Genomic DNA, 21,660 nt, shown 5'->3' with positions numbered 1-21,660 from the left:
TCGAGATGTTTCTCGTAGAGGAGTTCATTCATTGCAGTTTATTTCCGATTGATTTTAATTTATCACCGGTTTTACGAAATCCCTCGCGCGACGTCCGAGAGTTCCAGGAGGAATACGAAGAATCCCAGAGTCTGACTCGTGAGACGTGCATTTACTAATTGTCCGTTTCAACGAAAGGAATATTAACAGGAGCCAATCTCCAATTAGTAAATTAGTAAACATATCGCACGGGAGCGTCAGCGGAGAATTAGTCCCGTTTGCTTTTTGTTCTTTTACAACCTCCTTCCCCGAAATTACTCCCGGACGAACTGGCCAGGCTTAAGCGGAGCGGATTATGTAAAGCAGATCCAAGTGGCGCGCAAATGGCGCGTTAATTCGTGCACGTTCGACCGACACAATTTCACGGTGCTCCGCGGCGTCACCGCGGAGGCTGGGGCTCGCGGTTATCGCGGAAGTGCGGGCGCGCGCGCGCGCGCGGAATCCGCAATAATTCAGCTTCATTTCTTCGCGGAATTAAGCGGAACTGACCTGAAACGCTCGCATCCGGCGACTGGACACGTCGTCAGTACTCGACGTCGCGAGTATCGTGGCCACTGTCCAATGAATGGGGCAGAGCCCAAGAAATATTGAAGAGAGAAAGACAGACAGAGAGAGCGAGCGAGATGGAGAGAGAGAGAGAGAGAGAGAGAGAGAGAGAGAGAGAGAGAGAGAGAGAGAGAGAGAGAGAGAGAATAATAATCTTACAGACAATATTAAGGGGTTGTTCCACTTCAAAACTATGCTTATTTTTAACAATTTTTTTCGCAGTAAATACGCCATACAATGGAATCTTTTGGGATTTATTAGGGCACTCTTAAATAACACCAAAAATGTTTTGTTATAATTTAAACAATTTTTTAACTAAGCGTTTTATACACCGTTCGAATGGCGTGTCAAAAAAGATGCAAGTCCGCTGCTTTGTAGACTTTTATCATTCAGGTTTACCTGAAACGAAAGTCAAAAAGATTCTTAATCTATATGAGTGTCGCTATGTCCCGAACCACAATTAAGAATTTTTATGTAAAAATAACAGAAATGGTGCCAGTTTGAAAAAGTTTGGAAAAGCACTTTTTAAATCACCATACAATGAAATAAATCAAAAAGACTGGCTACGTTCAGCAGAATAAGTCTGCTTTGCAACTGTGGTAAAATTCGTGAATCTGATTGGCGTATGCTTTGAAATTCTCTCAACATTAAAAGAATACGCCAATCAAATTCACGAATTTCACAACAGTTGCAGAGCAGCTTTTTCTGGTGAATGCGGCCATCGTTAAAAATTGTTAAAGGTGGAAAAAATTGTTAAAGATAAGCATAGTTTTTGGGCCGTTAAAGTGGAATGACTCCTTAAAGGATGCTGTGACCAAACGTGAAAAAACAAGATCGTTCGGGGAGAAAGAAATGGTTACGGAGATATAATCTGTATAAATCGAATAATAATTTGTTAATAATTTGTAGAGAACGATAAAAATTGCCAGAAGAAATCGCGGAAATTACTTTTGAGTATTACTGTCCGAGAAATCTTGAACATAGTGTCGATTTTGCGCTAACGCGATCAAACGATCGATCTGCCTCGAACAGAGTGCGATATTATAATGGATGCTTTCCAGCTACGTGCACAGTGAATCGTTCTATCTTTGTTGTTTGCCATTATTATACAAGGATGAAATAATTCTCTACGTTAAGCCAGTGTCCACGGTCCAAGAACTGTGTCCAAGTTTTCTAGTTTCGAGAAATGTGTAACCAATGAGCTCGCAGCTTTTCCGTAAAAGATTATCTGCGTTAAGCCTTGTGTCCACGATCCAAGAACTGCGTCCAATTTTTCTATTATTAGTTCCGAGAAATTTGTAGCCAATCAACCTGCAGCTTTTCCGTAAAAGATGCAAGTTGATTGGCTGCACATTTCTCGGGACCAGAACTTGGACACAAGGCTTTACACTGCGTCGATCTGTGTCTCCTGCTGGAACGCACTCTATATTATTTTTTCAATTGTTCGTTTATTATTTCGATAAAAGAACACGTTTACCCCCCGACTGCTGCCAACCAAAGGTTGTTTCATTTAAATTCACAATTTTATTCGTACAATGTTGAGCCAAGGAAACTGATTTTAAAGCGTTCTAAAAGTTTCACGTTGTTACGAGCTAATCCCTCGGCTTAGCTGGAATTTAACAAACCCCATCTTAGTAATCGTGCTACATATTTTTACTTTAAGAACGGGTTAATGCGTATTCGACCCCTTTTACATTTTTGCACCGAGCGGACGCGCTGCAGCGACAGCGTGCGCGATCGATATTACGAATCGTCATCGTGACAGTTGTATCCTCTTAATGCTCTGCGCAAACATCGTGTCGCAAACAGCCGGTCCCGCGAGATTTGCATCTCGTATAAATAAAGATACGCGATTAATTATAATTAGGTGCTTGTGTACCAGCATTTAGCGCCTACGTCGCTGTTGCTAATTTTATCGATTTCAATTAATTATTCTAATCGGGGAAATAATCTCTCTTATCGAATTTACATCACTTGTGTTACGTGTCTGAAGTTAAATAATGACATGCAGTATGACACATAAATGCGCGAGATGAACGAAGATGTCAGGGAGTTGCTCGAGACTGGCGAGGGATTTAGGAACAAATTACTTGAAATTTATAGCCATTTACTTCTTTTTTTTTTTACGGAGAAAATTAAGAGAATATCGGTACATTATATAAACTTTGTTAATGTTATTTGAAGATCTTGATAGCTGTGATAGTTTAAAAATGGCGAAGAATATCACACTGATTGCGAGCGTCTTTATCGAGGCGAAAATGTGTCCACTTGCTCGTGAAAGGTAATTAAGGCGATAAAAATAAAACGTTGCAACGAAGTGATGTTTAACTGCCGCGAGACGTCATCATTATTTTGCGAGGTTCAAATATTGACTGTTCGCTTTCGCGAGATGAAATAAATCATTACATAAGATATACGGTTATAACCGAAAAAATGCGATTAAAGCGAGGCCGCGACATGTGTCTCGACGAAGGTTTTTATCGTTCATTATCTTTGATCGTGATCGTCAAAAATGCAGCAACAAATCGTTATCGCTCCTGCCGTTGAATACCCGGTGTCGCGATAATTTTATCTCGCGGAACGCGATCCCTGTGCGGCCCTCGATACGTTTATTTCTTTCTAAGCAACGAGACAAAGGCGAAGAATTTTATTTTTCGATTTCGCCTGCGGCTAATTGCGAGGTTCTTGTATCAACGGACTACTATTCAGGCTATGAATTGGAGAGTATTTTTTAAACTAATTAATTTAATATTAGTCGTGACCTTACTGGCAATTCTTTATTATAATAAAACGCAACGTTTCGACCAGTAATACTGGTCCTCTTCAGGTAACAAACTTACAAGAGTGCCTACAAATGTCTGAAGAATAGATAAATAAAATATGAACTAAATTAGGACAAGTTCTTACATAACAGAAGAATTAAGGTGTTATTTTGCATAATAAAGCTTACAAGATTCGTCAGATTAGAAATGTGAGAATTAAGTTAGAAGTCAGAAATTTCGTTGTACAGCGTGTCCTGTCGTCAACGTTAGAAAACAAAATAGGCGATAAACAAGTCTAAAGTCGTGTACAGGAGTCATACAGTTTTACATATCTGACCAAACCAATATCTTCATCACGTTTACAATTTTCATTTACATTGGAACATATTTAATATTTATTCTCGTTTTTAACCTTTTGACTCTGATTTGTTTTAGTTGTTTATTCTTTAGTTATCGATTCTAGTTTTACCCATCCGACTCAGAGCTAGTTATTTATTTACTTACTGTTTAATTCTCCGTATCTCCTCTATACCACCTTAGACTTTAGTCTTACTGTTACGTTGTTACGTTGGATGGACGTGCCTTCGAACACAGTTCTCCGAGTGACGCCGAGAGATAGATATCACACCTCTTTTTTATTTTAATATAAATGACGTAATACTTGTAAGTGAAGAACATTTTATTTGGCTCAAAATCCGACTGATTTCATGTTAATCGATAAAATCTAAGTTGCAATTGTCCTCTGAAACTTATGAAACTTGCAGATTATCTAATTCCTTGAAGAGGACCACAACCCGTACGGTCGAAACGTCGGAATCAAACAAATAAACCAGTGGCCAGCCTAAAGTCGTGTAACTGTTCTTTTTACTGTTGATCAACTACTGGCGACTCGCACTCCTTTGTTTTCACGTACAGGAGTTATAGGGAAACGTGGAAGGGGAGGAATGTAAATATTAGGTTATTCTAATTATCTTATTGTATGTGGAGTTATTTTCAGTATCTCGCTGTAGGTTGATTGTATTGTTAATATGTTTTTTGATGAAAAACATTTCCGTAATTCCTCTTTTTCGAACATGAGCTTATTCTGTTTTCTAACGTTGACGACACATTGTACCACAAAATTTCTAACTTTTAACTTAATTTTCACATTTCTAATCTGACGAATCTTGTAAAGTTTTAGTAGTAAAGTCCAGGTTTAAATCCTGGCCGAGGTAATATTTTTCGCAATAAAATTTTCTCTATTATTAAAAATTCCAGATATGGTCAAGAAAACACACTGACGTTGTTAATTTAGCAATAATTGCGGTAATATAATCGCGACAGACCTGTGAAAACATAATGGATTCTGATTGCGATCTTTCTGCAAACGGTTATCATTTTGACGAAGAGTGCACGGTGCGTTAAATTTACATCGCGATCGCTTTCTTCGTGCCGACGACACTTGGGCCGCCCTTTCACAGACCCTACGAGTCTTTTGAACGTCCTCTGCGAGGCTGAAGAGGCAGGTAGTGAAGTGGTGGACGCGAGGCGCAGTAACGAGTCTTTTGAATAGCCGCCTCTCGCTTCCGGCTATAATAACGATGATAATTCCGCAGAATAACACGTTTCTACACACGGGTTAGACGAAGAATTAACCCATTATTTCAGCGTGGTCGAGCTGCATTCTCAGCAAGCGTATTCTTTACGCGAATAAGCGTACCTACACTTGACAATTGAGGAAAAAAAATAAACGATGAGATGACGGTGAGAAAATACATGTTGATTGTAAACAGTGAAATTATCTGTAATCGACTGGCAGATAACAAATAGTTTTAACTTCAAAGATTTAACTTAAAAATTTGTCAGAGCGGACCGACAAAAGCTAAAACTTCGAGCCGAGGCGTGACGTTTTTTCACTTAAACGTGGCTGCGTTCGATTTGAACTTATTCATTCCTATCGGACGAGTGTAAGTTAGGCTCGGACATCGGCTTGAATTTTTCGATGGTCTGCGATCGGAGTAATTCCTGTTGAGATTTACGACTGAGTAACGATACGTAGGGTGGCTGTAACATCGCACACATCATACACCGCGGAAAATATACGAGGTCTGTTCTTTTTCGTTGAACTCGCTGCACTAGTTCAGAGCTTATCTTTCTCTCTCCAATGTAGAGGGAAGAAGATAAACTCTGAACTAGTGCAGCCAGTTTAGCTAAAGAAAACAGTGATACGTGACAAAATTTGTAGTTTGTGTCCCGGGGGAGCGCGGGAGCCACGATTTAACGGCGTTATGCACGGCTTATAATTGAACGAAATGACGTCTTACGGCCCCGCAACACCTCCGTCGCCGTTCATCCGGTCTGTAATCGACAATTTTGTCACCCACCACGAACCGTCCGCCAGTGCCGCGCGTGGTCGCGTTGGGACTTGAGGCCCCGAATCGTCCGGACATCCGGGCGAATCGTGCGTCACGCAAGATCCGGCGATTGGATCTGATTTCCTCGGATCTGTTACGGAGCGACGAGGTCTGATAAAAAATGATAAATAAAACGCGGCGGTAAACTTTCAATGTTGCTGTTTGCGAGTTGACTTTTCTAAAGATACATTACTTAAACGAGCACATCTAATACCTAACGGTTTCTCTGCGGTATTTTATAAAGATTTGTCGTCGGTCTATTCAGTAAATTTGGATTTTTGTGTAATTTTGGAATATGCGTCCGTGAACGAGATTGCCTTGCGAAAGGTGTGAAACGAGGCCTCGAGGTGGTCTTGAAAAATAACACACGGCAGCAAACAGGAATCGGATCAAAAGTCAAGTTACACAGAGTGATAAATTTTTATGAAAGACTGTAATTTGGATATAGAAGTGTTTGTTTGTCGGATATTTTTCTTACTTATTACTAAATGATAACAGAGAGAGGGAAAGAGAGAGACAGACGTTATTCTTCCGTTTTATTTATCTCTTTAGATCTCACAGTCAGTCCTTTACCAGCCCGTAAAAGTTAGATCCCGTTATCTGACTCCTTTCTTGAAAAATATATGACCTCGTATCCGAGGAAAAATTTAAAATGGAGAAGCCGAGATGTCCACGAGTGTTAACAAATAACGGGGGGGGGGGGGGTCACGTATTGCGACACGTATTATCATGTTGACGTCGTGAAATTCGCGTTGTGTGCGCGACGTCCAAGACACTGTTGACGTCGCCGCGGGCTCTCGAGTTACCCGTAAACATCGGGGTTCGAGTCCATCCGCTCTAGCGATACTATCGATTTCACGAATACGATTGCAGAAACCGCGCGCTAATATGCTCCCGCGACTCGGCCGTCGCCGCCCGACTAAAGCAGCGTTTAAATCGCCGAAATATACCGGGCCGCTGACATCTCGCCGCTCCAGTTCGACTCTCCGGTCGAGAGGCATTCGTGAGCGGCGAGATTTGCGCGGAGCCGAGGTGGCAGGCTTTGACCTGGGCATCAGCCTCGGTCTCTTGGCGAAATTTCACACAATCGTCTTTATTAGAGGAAAGTCTCCTACTATGAGACAGCGGGGTTTCTACTAAATTAACAGGCACCGTCTGTTGGTTCCACCCTGAATTTATTGCCCTTGGTGGAAAATTCATTGTTAGATCGTGTAATCGCCGCAAAAGAAGATCGTGATTGAATTTGGATGTTGAAAACCCACTGTCTTGCAATAAGGGACTTTCCTCTACTTCCCCGACCAAGTGGCTTTATTGTTTCCACTGTTAATAATGCTCGTCGTCAGTCATTTCGTCGTTGCCCAACAATTGCTAATTTAAAACCGAGGCGTAAACCGCTGACCAAAATCACGTGCAGTTTATGGACAGAAGGTTTACACCAATGCCTGTGCTAATGCCAACGGGCATTATTTTATCTCTTTAGTATCTTTCTTCATCTTATTTTAACAACTTCAGCATTTTCTTGACCATATCTGGCATTTTTAATAATACAGAAAATTTACTGCGAAAAATATTACCTCGGCCAGGGTTTGAACGTGGCCTTTTCTACACTCTAGGCGGGCGTCTCACCAATTCGACCACTGAGGCATTATCTTATTTTATCTCAATAAAAACAAATGACCCCGAAATATAAAATTCAAAGGTAAGTCAAGGCCGTAAGAGTCAATATAAATACATATGAAATTTCATAAAGAATTATTCAACGCCAGTAATTGATTATGTAGAAAAATTGCGCGACGACCAATGGCTGGCAAATTCTAATTAAAGAAATTCACGGCGAAAAATATTACCTCAGCCAGGGTTTGAACCTGGACCCTCCCTACACTCTCGGCGGGCGTCTCGCCAATTCGACTTGTTGACCAGCGACAAATGAAATTGTTCGTAAAAATTTCTTATACATAGAGGCCGTCTCTTATACAATTTAAATATGCCAAGCTAAATATATTGTTTTAACCAACAATTTCATTTGTGTTTATATCGACTTTTATGGCCTTGATTCACCTATTAATTTTATTTCACCGCGTTTCAACTTATCTTTTTAGATTCTTTGTAATGTCCCAGCAAGACCAAACAACACTGACCAAAAATGCCTATGTAACGCCCGAGATCTGTGCGCCACAACGCCCTCGGCGGTTTACCCCTCGTTTAAAACGAATCAACGCGACGTGTCTTAGAATGTCGTTATATTAGACGTTAGCCGGCGACGATTCCTTGACACCCGAGTCTTGATAAGAACAAAAAAGAGATATCGGCTTGAGAAATTATCAATATCTCCCCCCTCGGAGACTGCTGTCCGACTCTCGTGACGTGGCCGCAGTAAATGTATCAGCCATCGCGAAGTCATTAATAAAATCAACTGGGTAAATTAAACCCCCCGTACGTGCGCGATACTCGATATTAAACGTCGGCGTTACTCGAGGACCCTTCGGCCCAGCATCAGTCGTACTAAATCCCGACTTCGCAACGTAACGCGCCGGCCAGCGTAACATATTTTTCGACAGCATGATCGCTGGCTGTTCGATTAATATCCCGACGGCCGAGCGCGAGGGGGCGGGGGAGAGCCGGAGGTGGAAATTTTCGGGGTCCGAAAAACCCGCGAGGGCGAACGCGCGCGCGCGCGCGTGCACCCACGCACGTGCGTGCGCGCTTGTGCGTGAGGTTTCCCCACTCGCGGCGGCGGGCCACACCGCCGGGGTGTGTGGGTGTAGGTGCGTGCTATCGACCGGGTATCCTCCGTGCCGCTGGACGGACGGCGGCGTGCCCCACCCTGAAGAGAGTAGGGAGCTCGGGTGCGAGCGAGCGAGAGGGACGCACGCGTGGCGGCCGCGCGGGAGACGGAGACAACCAGCTGAGGGCTAGAGCGAGGGAAAAAGAAAGAGAGAGAGAGAGAGAGACCACGGCACGCAGAATGCCGCCTCCTGCTTAGTGATAGCGTAGAGACTGTAGTGTTCACATCACACCACACACCTAACCAAAATTCTCGTTCACTGTTAGGGAAAGTTTGATATATATATATATATATATTATACATATATATATCCGCACAAATTAGTCTGTTAGTTTCTCATACACTACATCACCGATCGACACACGCACGTCCGCACACAACCTACACGTGTATATACAGATATATATATTTATATGTATATTTTATATTCGCGTCGCGTGACAAGTTGAAGGGTGCGTCCGGCCGAAGATCGGAGAGAGAAAAGGGCACGGGGAAACGTGACTGATCCTCGAGGAGGAATCCCCGAAGAGGTGCTGGTGCTTCCGTTTCCGTTTCGTCTCGTCGCGTCGCGTTTTCGACACCCGGCGTTTGCCTCCCCCTAACCCCTCTCGCTGCTCGGACACGGCGCGAACGAGACGAGGGGGGCCTTTCAACCCCCCCCCCCCCCCGCGGCGACCGCGAGGTCTTCCTCGTGACGGCTTCGCCACCGACAGAGCTCGGCGAGCGTCTCCGTCGGCGCGTCGTCGTTTCGCGGAACTCGAGTGAGATCAGCCGAGCGGAAGCGATCTTTCCTTTCGCCCCGCGAACACCGTGAATCTATGATAAAATTCCCCCCCTCTCGCCGAGTCCGTCTAGCCCGTCGGGGGCGACATTAGCGGCGGACCTGTTAGAGCTATTAGAGTGCGTGCGACTCGACGCGACGGCCGGCTCTCGGAGCGGTGGAAGTGGTGGTCTCTCGTCACGTCCGAAGTGTGTAATTACGCGCATTATACCATCTTCGAATTAAAGCGGGACGAGGCCCCCGCTCGATTGGACGAAATTGCGAGCCTGACCCCCCGCCTCTTTTTTTTTTAATAACAAACCGCGAGCCGAGAGTCTCCCTGATCCCTTTCGCGTATTCTGTGACCGGCGGTTCTCGTCACTTGCTGATTGCTCGACTGTCCCCATCCAGCGATCGCATTTCCTTAAAGCCATCAAATTTCCCGGAAGCGACTTGAAAGACCGACAACGACTTCCTCGGGTATCGAAACGATGCTCTTTCAGGATGCTTTTTTGGCTGTTTAAGCTGATCAAACTTAGTTAATCTGAAAGGTGCCTCGCCTCTAAACACGAGTTGGCTGATAAGAAGAGAGAGAGAGAAAAAAAAAGTACGTTTTCTCACGAAGAATACCGTGCGCGAACGTTTCTTCCTCTCGTTTCATCTCACGAAGCTACACCTAGATACCCTTGGCTTAAAAGAATCATCCCCTCTCTAGAGCCACCGTGGAAAATCGCGCTCGGGCCCGGGAAGTACAGCCGGCGTGTCGATGCGCGGCGAGCGCGTAGCGAGCGAGCGAGCGCGCCGTAACGCGACGCGAATTAACGCGAGAGCTAACGGGAGCACCATCACCTCCGTGCATCAGATAGATCGCTCTGCTCGGAGAAGAGAGACACGCGGGAGCCGGAAAGACGGCGGCGTCCAGCGACAGCAGCAGCAGCCGGAAGGGCAGTAGAAGAGAGAAAGAGAGAGAGAGAAGGGTGGAGGAAACGCACGGGCAGTAAATACGAGAGAAAGGTCTGTCGGTCGCGACCTTTGACCCACCGCGACCTACCGCGAGCTACCACGAGCCCGGGCCGAGGGCAACTCGTCAGGATTCATCATCAGGATCTTCGGTTCCACGGCCGCGGGGGAGAAGGAAGTGCCGGCGCGACCGGGGGGTAGCAACGGGGGAAGACGGACGGGAAGGTCGCTTCCCGCGAGAAGGAGTCGTCGCGACGACGATTCCTCGGGGTCCGCACCCGCGTGGGCTCTCCTCTCTCTCTCTCTTTCTTCCCCGCCTCGCCCCGTACGCCGGAAGCGCGCGCTTTACCTAACGCCGGCCCGCCCGAGCGTCGCGCGTGCCGCCGCAAGCTCCAGGACACGCGGGAGAGACGCTGATCTCGCGCGCGTTTCAAGGCCGGCTCGGGCGATCGGCGAGAGAGACCCTCCTCGATCCTCTCGCGCGATCCCGCCGCCTCCCCTTCTCTCTCCGCCCGTTTCCGTCTCTCGCTCGTCAGGAGCGTCGTCGCAGCGACATGGGCGGATGTACCTCGAAGGATACCACGTCGGGCGACGAGTACGTATCCGTGGGAAGGTCCTCAGCGGGATGAGAAAGCGTGTGTCTCTTTCTCTCTCTTTCCCATCTGCCCTCTTCCCTGTCTCCCCCCCCCCCCGCCTGTCGTACCGTCATTCCCGTTCCTCCCGATTCCTTTTTTTTTGTTATCGCTCAGTTTTCTGGGTACACTTTGCTTTATTCTGTACTCGAACTGCGACCTGTGTGATGTCTGTTAAAGTGGGATACTTGAAATTGTACGTAACGATGTGTACTCTGGGTGTGTGCCATTGATTGTTAATGTATTCATGGGGATTTAATGTATGTATAACGAGCTCGAGAGGGATTTCGGCAGTTCTCGTGCGGGAGAAATTCAAGCCTCGACGAGGGGCGCCGAATGGCCGAACGTGGCGCCGATATCAGCGGCTAAACTTTCTCGGCTCTCGCTGCATTTTTTTTTTCATCTTCTCTTAAAAATTGTGTCTAACAAACTTGCCAGGCTGGTCTCTCGGGTTTATGACGTCCCCGGATTTTCGCGCGACGGTTTAACGCGACGTCAATGCCCGCCCCGCATGTGTTACGCGTAAGAGGATCTCGCATGAGCTAGACTCGTCTCGTCTCCTCGCATTCTCGAAGCGACGATCGGCGCATAATCGGTATCCCGATGGGCGGCGTATGCTCGTCACTGGGTATATGCGAATCGGCCGACGACCAACAAACCGTTCAACAAACCGCCCAACAAACCGTCCAACAAACCGAGAACGTCGACAACGACGACAATGACGACGACGTCGCGTACGTATGCTCATTCGGCCTTCGACCCTGGGATGCACTCCGCGACCTGCGGTCCCATTCCTCACGCGCGGACTCGAATGGGCCAAGATTTGCGGCAATTTGCCCGCCTGTGTTTCTCGTTGGAAACATAGAAGAGCTTCCTTCGGGGAAAAAAGGAAATTCACTTTCAAAAATGAGAACTTTTGTTTTAAGTTAAAACAAGATAATGTACGTATCGCGCTGGCAAGGATTCAATTTTCTTGAAACGAAGAAAATTGAATTTAGATTCACTCCTGTTTCCTCTTCGTGAAAGTTTAAAGCTTGACCAGTGCATCCTGGAGGTACAAGTGCACTATGCACCAACAATGAGGGCACACGTGCTGCACCGAAGGAATTTAAAAAGCGTACGCCAAGTATAGATGTCAAGTGTACACGGGGAAATTGTGTAGAAAATGTACGTGCCGTGTAAGAACAATGTCGCGTCGCGAAAAGAATCAAGTCAGCAGATACATCACGGCCGGATGATTCTGGTCAGCATTGTTATGACCCGATATAATCGGACCAGCACCACTAGGTATTCAGAGCGAAACGTCACAGATGTGTACTTTGCACCCGCAATTAAACAACATTGCATATGAATGCAACTGACTCTATTCGCAGCATCCATTCTTAATCTTCTCGATGTTCTGCACACTGCAACGAGACCACGATGAGCAAGGCGTGGTGATATCAATTGAAGGGTTAATTTTTTTAATTAAGGGAATTGATCCCTGATATTAATGTTAAATTGAGAAAATCGAGTACGAATTATTTTGATCAGATTCTTGAGGAGGTAAAATTAAACGGACTATCACAAGCGGAATTGGGCCCTTCAATTGAGTCGCAAGATCTTTTTGTTTTCGATTATTCCTGTTAGTGTCACGATGAAGAAGCTTCTTTGACGTAATCTTCCAACATTTTGTTGCAGTAAAAAGGGTAACAACATGGTGGACGCAGCGGTACTGGACAAGCTGGAGTCCGGCTTTGCGAAGCTGGCCGAATCCGACAGTAAATCGCTGCTGAAAAAATACCTGACCAAGGAGGTCTTCGATCAACTCAAGACCAGAAAGACCTCGTTCGGGTCTACTCTCCTGGACGTCATTCAATCCGGTCTGGAGAACCATGATTCCGGCGTTGGTATCTACGCGCCCGACGCCGAGGCGTACACCGTCTTCGCCGAGCTTTTCGATCCCATCATCGACGACTACCACGGCGGCTTCAAGAAGACCGATAAGCACCCGCCCAAGGACTTCGGTGACGTCGACTACTTTGCCAATCTCGACCCCACCGTAAGTTCTTCCTAGAAATTTTACTTGTAGATACTTGTAGGGTTACAAGGCGTTTTTGAAGGAACGTGCCCAAACCTCTTATAACACCTCTCTCTATATCCACTTCTCTATGTGGCGATTGAATGAAAAACCAACAATGTTTTGTTTGGTTTTGAATCCAGGTCTTCGGATTACCAGACCAGCGCACAATCCTCTGCGCCACGATTGCTACCCCTAGAAATTTTACTTATGTCGCTACAAGCTTCTATATATAAAAATATAACATTGATACGATTAAATCTTATAGTATAGTGGTTATCAAGTTGTATAATAATTATGTAAATAGATAATTATTATAAAATCGTGACATTTTCTTCTTGTTATACAGGGTGAATACATCGTGTCGACTCGCGTGCGATGCGGCCGCTCCTTGGACGGATATCCGTTCAACCCGTGTCTGACGGAGGCGCAATACAAAGAGATGGAAGAGAAGGTGTCCAGCACGTTGTCGGGCCTCGCCGGTGAACTGAAGGGTACTTTCTACCCGCTCACCGGCATGAGCAAGGAAGTGCAGCAGAAGCTGATCGACGATCACTTCCTCTTCAAGGAGGGCGACCGTTTCCTTCAGGCAGCGAACGCCTGCCGTTTTTGGCCCACCGGACGTGGCATCTTCCACAACGACGACAAGACCTTCCTGGTCTGGTGTAACGAGGAGGATCATCTTCGTATCATCTCTATGCAGATGGGTGGCGATCTCGGACAGGTAATTATATAGACACGATAATATAATATCTAGATCAAAACAGATTTTTTTATCCTGATTGTATATGAATGAATACTTTAGTCAGTTATACTTGCATAACTTTCGATTACGTGTCCATTTAATAACCGGAAGTGTCTATAAATCAAGCATGGCCAACCTACTGTTTGTAGAGCAGTTTCATCCAGCTCGCGCATTTTGAAAAATAAAGATCGATGAAACTAATTTTATTAATATTTAAATTTAATATTAAAAATAGCTTTGGCATTTCTTATTAAAAGAAAAATTGGAAAATTTTAATATTTTAAAAATTGCTTCGGTCCGCGAAAAGTTTGAACGTTTCGAATGCGGTCCACGAAACGGAAAAGGTTGGCCATGCCTGGTCTAAAAGAACTTCCACTAACATAAAAATCTGTAAAATAATGTTTTCAATTCTGTCGTAATATTCTAGGAATTTTATTAGACTATTTTATATTGCTCGAGCATGTTCATATTGATATGACATAATCATTGTTAAAAGGCTTCTAACTTCATCGTCGAGTTTAATTTAGCAATACGATATTCTGACGTATGACGAAATATTAATTGATTTATGTTCTCCAGGTATATCGGCGCTTGGTGACGGCGGTGAACGAGATCGAGAAGCGGCTGCCGTTCTCGCACAACGATCGCTTCGGCTTCCTGACGTTCTGCCCGACGAATCTGGGTACGACGGTGCGTGCCTCGGTGCATATCAAAGTGCCGAAACTCGCGGCGAACATGGCCAAGCTCGAGGAGGTCGCGGCCAAGTACAATCTACAGGTGCGTGGCACCCGCGGCGAGCACACCGAGGCCGAGGGCGGCATCTACGATATCTCCAACAAGCGCCGTCTCGGTCTGACCGAATACCAGGCTGTGAAGGAGATGAACGACGGCATTGCTGAGCTCATCAAACTCGAAGCAAGCATGTAAAGCAGCCCCCTCTCCCCCGCCCCCCCTGACACACCTCGTATTCGTTTACTCTCCATCGTAGCCTCGTCGGACGCCACTGTATTACGTGACGTCACGCTGGAAGCTGTGTCCATCGGCGTGAGGATTTTATTCTGAGAATAAATCGCAAGAGCATGATTTTGGAGAATCGTTCAACGATGATCCAACGCCGGCGGCATGGAGCTTTTCAGCCACTTTCGCGTTACCCATCTTTATATATATATATATACAAAATATATATATAAATATAAATATCGTAATTTGCGCTGTCTAGTATGATGTAAGCTGTTCTCGTACTCGCGCCTCTTTTTGTAGCTTTCCTTTTTTTTTCCTTAATCAGAAATTTCGGCAATATACACAAGAATAACTGTGATTATGATAAATCGTATGACTTGTCAACTTTTATTAATATCTATTAATCTTTTTATGTCGCGTCACGACATCTATTACTCTTTTGTTATCAATCGGAAACATGAACTTAACGAGGTGAGACGAAACAGTACGCAGTAAAAAGAAGACTTTACGGAGAACAGCTCGCATCGCACTCCGCACGCTGTATTCGACAGTATTTTAGTTTCGTTCACTTGTTCCTTTTTTTTTTTCGTTTTTAGTATGTAATTTCGAATGATCGGGAAATGGTCTCGAGGCAACGCACTCGCGATTATCTCGTTTCTAATATTTTTTTCCTTTTGTCGCAAGCGCATTCGTTATTGATACATAGTCACGCGCGTTGACACACTTAGTAGTGCTCTAGTACTAGTCCCCTGCAATTCGTCGCGATTGTCGTTATTAAACAAGATAATGAAGGAAAAGAGTGGGAAGACGTCGCTGTTTTAAGAGATATTTGTTCGACGACTACGACGACGACGGTGGTTTTTAAATTGTCCGTGTTCTTGAGATCGTCACGAAGCATCAAAGGTCGCGGGGCCTGTTCTCAGTGCGCCGCGGTCCTCTAGTCTGCGGATGGCGGAGAGCGACATTCATGTTTTTTCATTCTCTTTTTTACCACGTGAGAGGCCGGGAAGGAACATCTGCGCGACGGGATATTAACACGCACTACAAAACACACGCGAGCAAGCGTTGCGGCATATTATAGAGACAGTGTACTACCAGCAGATTCGACAAGATGTACGGTGAGAATACAAGTAATGAAACACGAAAATAAAAAGACATACACATTATGTATTTTGTTGCGTGTTTTATTCTCCCACTTTACTCGGCATTTTTTATTTCTGATACTCTGCTAAAACCTTGAGAGCGTTTTGTATTGCCTAATTTTTCGAACCGTTTGTATCTTTGTCACGTACTGTTAAACTTTTAAGTTACTGTTTATTTTTTATACTTTTATCTCATAATAGGGGATCCATTAAACAAATTACGTGGTAAAATATATCTTGAATTTATGAATCTATGATATTGAGGAATATAGGATGATGACTTTGATTATATAGTTATTTAAAACTGTCGTATTTTTCATTAAAAAAAGATCAAGTTTTTAAGATCTTGTGTTAACCAATGGTACATCTGTCATTAATTAATAAATTAACAATAGAAGGCGCTTGTGTCAGAAACTTTAAAGAATAGACGTAATGAACATGAATTGTAATGAATTTTAACATAATTAGTAAATATATAAAAGATATGTATTATAAATATGATCATGGGGATATTTATGCTCTCTCTAAGAATCATGTTTTAATATTTAAAAATACGTATACAAGAAAATTAATAAATTTAATTTTATTAATGTATTTTAGTCTGTAAAACGCAAGGTGCTTGTTGCGTGAGTAACAAAATATCTGTATAAAGCTTGAGATTACAACGATGCAAAAATTGTATATTACCTAATACAATTGCCAATGTTTTTTTTCTTATGCTCTTAATCTACATATATAATTTTTACATCACGAATAAAGTAATGATGTAAAGATAATATTTTGTAATTAATGAAAATTCCGAAATTATTTGCACAAGCTATATTCATTGAACAGGATCAAGATGCTATGTAAAATAATACAATTTTCTTCTATTTGTGTATGTGTATGAAGAAAATAACTTCTTGTTATATCATACGATATTTGGGAGACGATCTAGGAAGATAGACGCATTGCAAATCGATGAATAACGATTTAGATAGATATAAAGAAAATTGCACTATGTTGATAATAAAATAGAGAGCTCTTTGAAATCAAACTCTACAATGGATACGAGTTCGATTACATCTCCGCGAATGTAAGCTCAACTGTAAGTATACTTAAATACAGCTTAGTTATGTATAAAAGTAATAAAGATTATTCGTAAAACGATTAAAAAATGGGAGAATCGTCTAATGTATAATTGTAGTTATAATCTCACAGTGTTCATGATGAATAAAATTCTACCCCGAGTATATGTACACAGCTCTCACTCTTATTTATGCATTCCATAGTTAAACATCTTTCGAGATATTTAACACATAACAAAATATCTTTGCTAGAGATAAAGTTAACATGAACGATTCGTTTTGGTCTTCTTTTAAAATTGAAACACTTAGGGCTCCTGCTCGAAATACATGAAATCCTAAAACATTAAAAGGTACAAAGTCAACGTACTGTTTATTAAAAAAATGAATCTGTTCATAGGAAATATAACGTTTAGAAATTTCTTTTCGCAATTTAACTTGTTAAACAGAACCAATCAATCGACTATGCTGATATTAATATTAAAAATGAAATATTCCTCCTTTTTTGGTTTCTTTCTATTTCGTATCTGGTTTCTTAAATAAGCGATTGTAGTTTTTTCACAATACTCACTATTAGAATAGCCGCTCCCAGCAGCACGGCCTTTATCTTCACATCCAGATCCCGCGGAAAGTTAATGCCGAAATTATCCGAAACGGTAAACATCTCTTGACCAAAGCCACTCCAATGCTTTCGGATCGTGCCAATGCGATGCTTCCCATCTAGCGATCTGACCTGCGGATTTGATAATTTACAATGCTGAGAATTCTTACGCTTTTTACGTAATAAAATTGTAGTGCAAACAATCGCCAAGTTTGTATGTTTGAATTTTATATGTTATAATACCTTAAAAATTACGTCAACACAAAACCGAAAAAGTGGCCCTTTTATCATCAACACTGGCTGGCCAGATGCATCGCGAACATAAAACTTTGGTCGCCAAATACTCCACTCTTGAGTAACGCTGCCCAATAGAGTACTTCCAGAATACACTTCTAAAACCTACAAAGAAAAATTTTCTGTCATCAGCTAATCAAGTCTGGTTACAATTAAACTTAACAAATGTTATCAATATTGCTTCCTTATAGAGGAAGCTTTGTTTTTAATTTGTTCTCAAACACATAAGTAAAGATTTACTCCAGTCCCATTTTATCCTGGGATTTTTATAAAATTAATTCAAATTGTAAGACAAATTTGTACACAATTACTTACATAACAATTACACGTTTAATTCTTACTGCGTTTTGTATTATTTTCGACATGTATAATAAATAAACGAATAAATAATTTCCCAAAATAAATGCCAAGTAGGAAATGGACATTGTCATTTTTGTTTAAATCATATTGATTGGATCTTTCAACGAAGAGGTCCAAGTTTCGTCGAACTATAAACTTTACAGATGGCTTGCACGTGAAGAAACTTTGGTAGACAAGACAGCACTTCGCTTCTAGATTTCGCTTTTAGATTTATTTTCAATATCATCTTGCTTATTCTTGTAATTAAAAATACATTTAAAAAGAAATTATCTATATGTTTTAAATTCAATTACTAGGATATTTAATAAAATATTCATTGTATTGTGAATAATAACAACTCAGTAAAAAGAGAAAAACTTACTTAAAATTATTAAAAAAATTTTTCTTACTTTAGAATTTTTAATTTATTCAGAATTTATTGGGTGCTGAGTTTAAATATTACGCTGCAAATTAAATTAATAATTTTTATTTTTAATTTGAATTCTAAAATATATTAACTGTTCTAAAACTTACTTATCACGAACGTAGTGTTGTTGATTTTTCTATTTAAAGAGGAAATTTAGAATTAAATTTATCGAAGAGAGAGCGAGATAACCGTAACAAATACACTGAGGAAACTCTAATGATAAAACTACCTGCAGGTAGCAAGGACAGCAGCAACTGTCGCATCTGAAGGGTCGAACCATACGAAGAATTTCTTGCCGGTTTCTGTCGTAGATGGTGAATTCGCACGAACGATACTTTCCCAGGCACAATCGCCAACAGACTCCCGATTCCTCGGCCATGTAGAACACCGTCTCGCCCCTATTATCCGTAATAACATACTTGTTCTTAGTTTCCCATCCAGTAAAAGCTAAAAAAAGGTAACGTAATTTTAAAGCAAAATGCATGTACACATAATGATACTTAATAGAGCAAAGTACAAACATGCAATGTAATAAATAAATAAAATTAAAGATAAATAAGATAAGATACATAGGATCACATCGTACAAGTGATAAGGAAATTATTAGGGACTCCATGGCGCAATTATCAGATTGTAATTCTGTGAATACTTGTCGTGATGTAAAATAGAAAATGCAATTATATATTATATAATAAGACAATAATTTCATATTAATTATAATAATATTGTAATTAAACGGCTGCGTGCACAAAATGATTGTGTTTATCGTAATACAAATATAACGAGGAAGCTATCGCGCGGAGTAAACGTGGCACGGGGAGTAATCGTAAATCACACACTCGAGCTCCGTGGATCTGGAACACATATATACGCGCGCACTCTCTCTTTCTCTCTCTCTCAAGAAGACCGTAGTGTTATATTTATATCTCCTGGCAAAGTCGTGTGCTCACCTTGAAGCAACTCAATTTTCTGGTTCACGAAAAGATAATCAAGGTGCATAAGGTATTCCAAGCCGGGTGGATATATCGTACTCGGCGGCGACCAACCACCTGAAAACATTCGAGAGTAACATTCGATAAGTGATGATAATTCTCGACACGCTATGTATCGCTCATGTAAATAGTAGGTACACATTGTAAATGTGAGCAGACATTTCTTAATATCTATACTCGTATATAAACATGAGCGGAATGATTTATCCGGTCCTGACGAGGAATAATCAGTTAAGAAAGAAAAATAGATGAGTTTACGAAATCGTTAAATACATTTACGCGCTTATCGTCTTTATTATATCAAAATATATCAATGTAAACGGTGCACGCATTATATATAGTTTTTATGATGTTATAAATCATATCGATCTCTTTTAATCACGCACATAAATTCCACTCTTAAAGAATAATCAAGTTAAACTTCGCTTTCCTTTTAGAGAACGCAGTCGACATTTTTGACACAAATCGACACACGTCGCTTTCCAATTAGAATCTAGTTCAATCGACACTTTTCGACTCTGCTCGGCAGGAGAGTCGGAGTGTGTTTTTGAACCGAAGAACGCATCCGCTCCGAGCTAGCATTTCGATAGAATCCGTTTTCCACAGGACCTTTTCTTAAAATCTTGTTCTTTAAATCTCTGCCATTTCACAGTGGCAAACTTGTGTGTCGATCTGCGTCTCCTAAAAGGAAAGCAGCCTTTGTTGATCACAGCATTGTATGACATATACAGAACGCTTCGTGACAGGGGCGCGAATCGCGAAACACGCGTTCGCGAAAAGTGTTCTGCACCTCTGTTCCTCCTCCGTGAGAAATCTGGCGTAGCCCTTCCTCTTGGACTTGTAATAACGCGCCAACGTGCCGCGGAAGAGTGTTCGCAGCCGCCTGCGAATCTGCTCCAGCTTGATCTTCCACGAGGTCTCGAAATACTCGGATTCCGTTGCACGCTCAGAACGCCGCATGTTTCGAATATTATTTGTGGATCGCGCTTTTATAACGCAGCACACGCATTCACGTCGACCGTCTGGGGCTGAAATTCACAAGTGTCCCCCTTTATCGCTACAGGAATTAAACTCTCATTTCCACTATCGCGCCGCGATTATCATCACAATCTTTGGGATATTTACAGACGTTATGCAATCAAAGATTAAAGACTGACAATTATCCGAACCGAGAGAATGAGCGCTTAAAATTCACTCTTCCGATCCAAGTATCTGCGAAAACTTTCGCCCGTTCGAGATGCTTGCCGCTTGTCGACCTTCTGAAAACTTTCGCCGCTGCTTCGAAGACTAAACTTCCAAGTTCATCCTTCGAATTCGGCTCACGCAGCTTTTCGAAATTCTTATCACTCTTATCCATCGCCCATTGTTAATCTCACGAAAATAACTGTTGCGCCGACCCGAGACGTTTGCCAGCAGCCGTTCGCGAGTTATCGCAATTACTTTGCTGCGTTCTCCACCCTTCTCGAGACGCAGGAGATAAAACTTTTTCCGCGAGTATCCTCGTTTCTCCCGGCGCGGACTTTTCTCCCTTTTTTTTTGCATTTATCGTTCGACAGATAAATATGAAAAACAATCCGGTATATCGAAGCCACGACGTCGCATCTACTGTCTTGTTTTCCACGCCGGGAAAGTTAATATTGTCCAAAACATTGACACCGCGAAAAACACCTCACGATCCGCTGCTAATATGTCCTCGATTGTTGTTGCAACTCTTCGAGAGATGTAGGTATCCGAAAATGTTTCAAGTCGGGGATTTCGTTACACATCAGAAGAATTTTGACCATTCAATCATTTCTGTAAGATTCATTTACGCTCCACTCTTTGAACACTTCTCATTTATCTTCAGTCCAAAAAATTGACACCGCGAAAAACAACTCACAATCCGCTGTTAATGTCTCCTCGATCGTTGCTGCAATTCTTCGAGAGAATTATCCATCAAAAATGCTTCGAATCTGGAATCCGGTTCATTCAACATTAGAAGAATTTCAACGATTCTATCTGTCGATCATTTCTGTAGATTCAGTGTATCTCACTTTCCCGTTTCGTTTATATTCCTCTCTACAAATTTCTCAGTCTTATCTTCCGTTTTATTTTATTTACACACCACATTTCTGGATTCAATTTCAAGCTCCTTCCTCTGCTTGCCGTTTCTTTTATTTT

At 42.4% G+C, this 21,660-nt stretch overlaps 2 protein-coding genes across 7 annotated transcripts in view; one reads left to right on the top strand and one right to left on the bottom strand.

The window, feature by feature from the left end:
- LOC105567573 (arginine kinase) overlaps positions 1 to 15,805 on the top strand; it is a 26,040-nt gene extending 10,235 nt beyond the window's left edge. The window contains exons 1-4 of one of the 2 annotated variants that reach the window (XM_012022522.1): positions 10,730 to 10,840; positions 12,558 to 12,918; positions 13,286 to 13,660; positions 14,261 to 15,805. In XM_012022522.1, the coding sequence (XP_011877912.1) occupies positions 10,800 to 10,840; positions 12,558 to 12,918; positions 13,286 to 13,660; positions 14,261 to 14,608 (1,125 nt within the window). In that variant the 5' untranslated portion in view covers positions 10,730 to 10,799 and the 3' untranslated portion in view covers positions 14,609 to 15,805. Of the gene's footprint in view, positions 1 to 10,729; positions 10,841 to 12,557; positions 12,919 to 13,285; positions 13,661 to 14,260 lie in introns of those variants that run through there. The other variant, XM_012022523.1, reaches the window with a different exon arrangement.
- LOC105567574 (phospholipid scramblase 2-like) overlaps positions 15,314 to 21,660 on the bottom strand; it is a 21,631-nt gene continuing 15,284 nt past the window's right edge. For all 5 annotated transcript variants that reach the window (XM_012022526.1, XM_012022528.1, XM_012022525.1 and 2 more), the window contains exons 3-7: positions 19,459 to 19,557; positions 18,738 to 18,955; positions 17,692 to 17,847; positions 17,419 to 17,580; positions 15,314 to 17,185 (exon numbers count right to left, since the gene is read on the bottom strand). In XM_012022526.1, coding sequence (XP_011877916.1) covers positions 17,156 to 17,185; positions 17,419 to 17,580; positions 17,692 to 17,847; positions 18,738 to 18,955; positions 19,459 to 19,557 — 665 coding nt within the window. In that variant the 3' untranslated portion in view covers positions 15,314 to 17,155. The remainder of the gene's footprint in view (positions 17,186 to 17,418; positions 17,581 to 17,691; positions 17,848 to 18,737; positions 18,956 to 19,458; positions 19,558 to 21,660) is intronic.

This window comes from Vollenhovia emeryi, unplaced genomic scaffold (assembly GCF_000949405.1).
Source record: "Vollenhovia emeryi isolate VEMERY1.0 unplaced genomic scaffold, V.emery_V1.0 DF939136.1, whole genome shotgun sequence".
In the NCBI taxonomy this organism is placed as follows: Eukaryota; Metazoa; Arthropoda; class Insecta; order Hymenoptera; family Formicidae; genus Vollenhovia; species Vollenhovia emeryi.
This window is presented reverse-complemented; position numbering and strand designations above follow the sequence as displayed.